At 41.2% G+C, this 6,000-nt stretch overlaps 1 protein-coding gene across 1 annotated transcript in view; it reads left to right on the top strand.

Annotated features, from left to right (window-relative positions):
- Positions 1-245: 245 nt before the first annotated feature.
- Positions 246-6,000, top strand: part of septin4b (septin 4b) — a 29,010-nt gene continuing 23,255 nt past the window's right edge. Inside the window, exon 1 of the mRNA XM_059331310.1 lies at positions 246-458. Coding sequence (XP_059187293.1) covers positions 456-458 — 3 coding nt within the window. The 5' untranslated portion in view covers positions 246-455. The remainder of the gene's footprint in view (positions 459-6,000) is intronic.

The raw sequence follows: 6,000 nt of genomic DNA, 5'->3' as shown, positions 1-6,000 counted from the left end.
CCCCGGGGTCTTAAGGAGACCAAACACAACATTTAGGTTGAATGATGATATTTTTATTGATTGTTATTGTTGTTAATATTGAGATTGTGTGGTGATTCTAGTTCTGAGAGAGTTAAACCACAGCAGTACCTGGTGTTTGATCCTGCAGCTCTCAGGTCTGTCAGTATGCCTCGCCACACAAAGCTTTTCCTTCCTCCTCCTGTCTGACCCTCACACTCAGGCGATCCTCTCCCTTTTCTCCTTTTCCACTATCGCTTCTCCTTTTGCAGCAGAGCACCAGCCAGTCAAGCCCGGGATGCAGCATGTGTCAGTGTGCAGCATTACGTTATTAATGTCTGCCTGTAAGACTGTGTAGCTCTGCTGGAGCTGGTTTGTCCATACTGACCTGGAGTAGCTCGCAATCTATCGCTTTCCTCCACTGGGTCGTGTGTCTGTGTGTTTTGGTCATCTGCAGAATGGTAAGTGCGGCGTATCATCTGCATTGTGATGAGAAGTGAGATGAGCTCTGCTACAGGCTACGCCTCCTGGTTTATAATGTGAGGAGTGTGGTGTATATGACCAGCCTTTAGTTTCTGACAGTCTGATTCTCTAAGCTGTGCTTTTAATAACATGCTAATGACGATCTGGACACACTGTGTGTACTCTGCCTGCATGTCTTGAGATTGGTGTGTTCTTGGTGGCAGTATTACTATAGTAGTGAGAGCTGGGGCTGTTTCATGTCAATGGGACTGCTCCTGGCAGGCAGATGTTCCTATAGTTTAATCCCAGCTGTGCAGTATAAGGCTGCTGTAAACCAGAGAGGCTCATGAAATCTGTGCCAGAAGAGTGTGAATTCCATATGAAGGGGTTGCCTGATGGTTGTGTATTAGTTAATGTATGTTTTAGCTGCTAAAGTCACTGGCATCATAGTTGAGTCAGTTGGCATGGTATCCCATTTGTGTGTGTGTTGAGGTTTTCAAGCTTTTTTTATGGCTCTTGGTGTGTTTGGGCATCAAGATTAGAGAAGCGGATTACATCCGGGCGGAGGAGAACAGATGGAAAGAGAAAGAGGAAAGGGACAATTATGTGTGTTCATGTTGGAGCCCAGGCCAGTCAGGCACCACCCCAGAAGTCACCAACACCATCTGTTGAGGGTACAAGTCATGGATTGAGGCATTTCTCTAAGTACTTATTAGGAATTAGCAGAATTCATTTAGTTTTACTATTTTTCTGCGTTTGTCGTGTAAAAGAGTCTTCTAAATGTCAATGTTAATTTTGAAAACACTTGCACTCTTCACACTAGGGGCGGGCAATACAGCACAATTGGATTTCCATCTGATACCAAGTAATACAGGGCAAGAATCACAGATGCCAATGAATCGATACCAATACAGATACATTTTATTATTAGACGCTATAGCCTATCATGGACTACATGTAGCCTAGATAGAAGAATCATATACTGTGAAGCCATTTTCATATTTGAGGTGTATTGTTTTTTTCAATTCCATTAAAATATATTAATGCACAAGGGTTTCAATGGACTTAATATATTATTTAAATGTCCGAATATAGTCTATTTAGTCAATCAAGCCTTCATGTACACATATTATTTTGCAAGGTTTTTCATTCACAGCAGTGAAATGACTTCAAACAATGCTCCTCTTTTGTTTGGAATGAAGGAGACATGTATGTTGTTTTAGCACATTACAGTACATGCACTTAGATGTGCTCAGGACAACAGAACATTGTTTGCACAGGTACAACATACAAGAGAGAAACTAATCCTTGCCTTGTTATTGATCCCATTGATGCAAAATCAATCTTCAAACAAAGATCTAGTGTCTGTAGTATTTTTAAATGGATCCGGCCACTCCAAGTTTACACTGACTGTTTACCACATATAAGAGCAGAGACTGTTAATGCCACATGGTGGGAAATCGGCTTTATTTGTTTCATTCACAGGTGAAGTCCAGATGTGACAGCCATGTTCCTCTAGTCGGTATAACAGCTTTTTAGCCCCAGTGTGTAGACATTTTCTGAGCTGCTAACTTGCTTATTATGCTAACAGCTTCATAATCCTGAGGGATTCCTCATGTGGTGTCTGGAGCGTCAATCACAGGCTCTTGTAAACTCAATTTGGGTCTGCCGCTTGTCAATCAATGATGCTGTAGGAGCTTAACAATCTTTGACGTTTGAAATAAACAGCTCAGCCACCAGGGAGATGACCCCAGATGGCCCAGAAGAGGTGGCACCAAAACCAAGCCATTTGTGCACTTGACAAGTATTGGATCCAGATGAAACATCATCATCTTGTTTATATGGGGGAGAAATGTTAAACAATTGTGTATTTATCCCTCTAAACTTTATTTATAGAAGTCTACAGACTAAAGTATATTAACTGATTTCTAAAAGAGTTGGTTCAGAGGATTCACTGAAGTACTTTCTGCTTTGCGAGAATTCAACACTTTCAAATATCTGATTTGTTCTCACGTTAAGTAACACTTTTGCTGTAGTGTGAGAGCTATTGTGTAGTAGCTGACAAAAAGTGTACATGCACACTTACCATCTGTTACAAGGCCTATTGTGTGTATTCAAGTGTGTGTGTGTGTGTGTGTGTGTGTGTACCACATGTGATATAAAATATTCATTAATGTTTAAGGCACAGATTTATAATCAGCAATAACTATGAAATCTTGTCCCAGGAGACAATCTTGAGTGCTGCAGATGTTGGCTTTTGCCTTTTGTTCTGTTCATTGCTGTGTGATCCTATACATGCTGACTATTGCATTTTGGCATTGTCAGCTTAGCACAGTGACTCCTGTATCCCCCAAATACCAGATTACAATGATTATTGAACAGGACAAATATTTTATTCAACATACCATCTCTCAACCTTGAGAGATAGAATAGAATAGTCATACACACAGATTACTCTGCCACTGTGCAACTGACCTGTAATCCTTGCATGCTATGTTTCTTGTTTTATTTTTTCAACTATCTTGTTTATCTGTCTGTCTTACAGTGTGCTGCGTTTCTAACACCTAGGGTTGTAATAGCATGAGATTTTTACAGCAACGATCACAGAAAATATCACAGTATACCGTTTTACACTATTGTTATTATTATGATCAAAAACTGCCCACTAGTGCATTTGAGCTAGGGTTTGACTCGGGGTGTTTGAACTGATGTCATTCTCATGTGATGCATTTTTACGCATGCCATGGTGGCTGGGTTTAGGGATTCTTTATTAATCTCTGAAGTGTGTGTGTGTGTGTTTGTGCTTGCACACACACACACCGGACGGACCCAGTGAGGCATGGACCATATCCTACTTCGCCCTTAACCCAGTAGCAACAGCTCTTAGAGTGCAAAGCCTATACAAAATAGTTACGTACTGAAACTTCTATGAAATTCTATGAGTATAGGCGCAGCCCTCTAAGAAATGGGCCTCACTGGCTCCATAATGGCTGAAGAAAAAGTGATGTTTGTTACATACTGTGGCACCTCTTCACTAACGTGTAGTAGTGGCATCCCCTGCTTTCCGGGTGGCGTCTGTGGTGTGTTGAGGTTCCTTGACAAGTACAAAACACTATTTTTTCCTCATAAATCTGCAATTTTTTTCTTGTAGATTTGACACTTTTAATAAATCTGCAACTTTTTTTCTCACAAATTTGACACTTTTAAACTCATAAATCTGCAACTTTGTTTCTCGTAGATTTGCCACTTTAATCTAGTAAATTTGCAGTTTTTTTTTCTCGAAATATTACCCCCCTCCCTGGGTTTTTTTTCATACTTTCCCCAAATACGCAGTCATACTAACCCTAACCCTGGAGGTTAAATGGTAAATGGAAACCTAAGGCAACAAGCTACCATGCAATATGCTGATCGAACCATCAGGAACAATTTGGCATTCAGCGTTGACAGTAGACGATGGGAATTGAACCACTAATGCTGCAATAAGTGGAGTTGCTTTTCCTGCTGAGTCACATCTTACTGAAGAAAGGGATTGTTCAAACTGGTGCTTCTAGTTGCAGATCTAGTTGTTGATACTGGTTATACAGATACTTGGACACTTGTTTTAAGGCGTACTGTACATACAGCTGCAGGTTGGGTTTCACATTAAATTCTTGTTGTTACAGTGCTCTTTGATCTATGTTTGGTTTAATTCTATCAACATGTTTGCCTTTAAAGACTTTCAGCAAAACTTTAGGTGGCCAAGCTCAAATTTGACACAACAGGGCTGATCATGTTAATGAAAGTAGTAAAGCTGAAAGTCTTTAAACTTTTTCTCCCAGGCATGTGTTTTTGCCTCTAGTTCAAACTTAAATTAAACTTTTGTTATGCATATTGCACATGATGTAATGAACAGTCAACCTCCAACATTGCCTGCCTTGGGGACCACCGACTGCGGTTTCCTAATCTGCTGTTGCAAGAATAATGAATCCAAGAATAGTTTAGCTACTTTCTGTTTGTTTCCACACGATTGGCACCTTTTGGCAAGACAGGAAACCCAGTCCAGACGCTGATGCAATTTCTCTTATTGAATCTGTTCAAGACACAATGCCAACACTGTTTCAGCAGATCTGTGGCTCCGACTTCAGACCTAACCCCCTTCAGTAGCATTGTGATAAGGCCTGGCAGGAGCCAAAAATCACACAAGGTGGTTTGTGTTCATGTAATGTGGGAATTACACAGGCTGGAGTCCAGTGTTGCAGGAGCGAGGCCACACAACAACCCAGTGACTTCCTTTCTCCAGGGCAAACTGAGTTCACCGCCCAGCAGATGTTGGGCTTGTTTTGTCTGCTCTCGCCTCTTGTCTGACAGGTGTTGGTTTTCCTCTGCTCTGTTTGGGTGCAGTCAAACTTTAATTACACCTTTCTAGACTGGATCCAAGTCAGTTTATGTGGTCTCCTTATGATTCAGCTGTCTGGAAGTCAGTGGAAACCCATAGACCTTATCATTCCTGGTTCTCATTTTGAATAATGGCTGAGAATAAACAGTACAAGTCATTAAAATGTGCAGGTCTCTGGTGGTGGATGGTAGAATAAAAGCGTTAAAGTGAAACCAGACCCTTTTTGTTGTGGTTTCTTAAGTGTAATTCCAGCATCTTGTGTGTGCTTGTCTGATGTCGATAAGCTCTGAATATGCTTGATATTTTTAAACATTTCTTCCTTAATTTAGCCAGGTTACATTAAACCATCCATGACTCTTGCTAATGATGCAGTTCTGACAAATTGTTGGAAAAGATTCCAAACAGAACAGTGCAAACTCCCTAAAATTGAGACTAAAGTTCAGCCATAATTGCCTTATTTTCTGCTGTTTTCCCACTGAATCTTTTGCGATTTGTTTTTTCTCTGAGGAGAAGTGAGTAAAATAGAAAACATGTAGATACAATTATCTTGAGACAGATTTTGTGCCGGCTGGAAATCCCACTCTCTGCAGGCAGAGCTGGTTCATGTGGGTCAGTGGACACACAGACTGGACAAGCCACAGGTGACTGCGCCTGGCATTACACCACGCATAAATCTGGCATCCCATGAACATACTGTACCAGCTATGTCCCTCCTGAACCCGGAAACCTTTAGGTGACTGTTGATTGTAACATACAATGTGATTAAAATGAATTAAAATGAACAAAGGAATTCCTCACTTTTAATCTGCAAAAGCCTCTCCCTTTCTTAAAGTCGTGCAGCAGAAAGCCCCCCCGCCCCCTCTCTCCAGAGCCACATGAGCCTTTGTTGCACAAATGCCACCTTTTTAAAGGGGAAAAAACAAAGTGAGAAAATGCTTTAGCTGCTTTCCAACAGGAATCGCTCTGTGTCAGATAAAGAGCCTTAATTGAATGGAGGAGGAAGTGTAGGAAGTGTAAGTTCAGCAGATCCAGTGTCCCTCGCCATTGTTGAACAATATTTATGTTCCTGCAGAGATGGTGGATATCTGCTTCAGAGGGCGTCAGCGTCCACTGACTGAGAAACTGGATGAAACGGTATGGTTACAGACAGCTCAGGAGAAAATGTA

The sequence above is a fragment of the Centropristis striata genome, chromosome 4, assembly GCF_030273125.1.
Source record: "Centropristis striata isolate RG_2023a ecotype Rhode Island chromosome 4, C.striata_1.0, whole genome shotgun sequence".
Lineage (NCBI taxonomy): Eukaryota > Metazoa > Chordata > Actinopteri > Perciformes > Serranidae > Centropristis > Centropristis striata.
The sequence above is the reverse complement of the archived record's forward strand: the minus strand, read 5'-3'. Positions and strand labels throughout refer to the sequence as shown.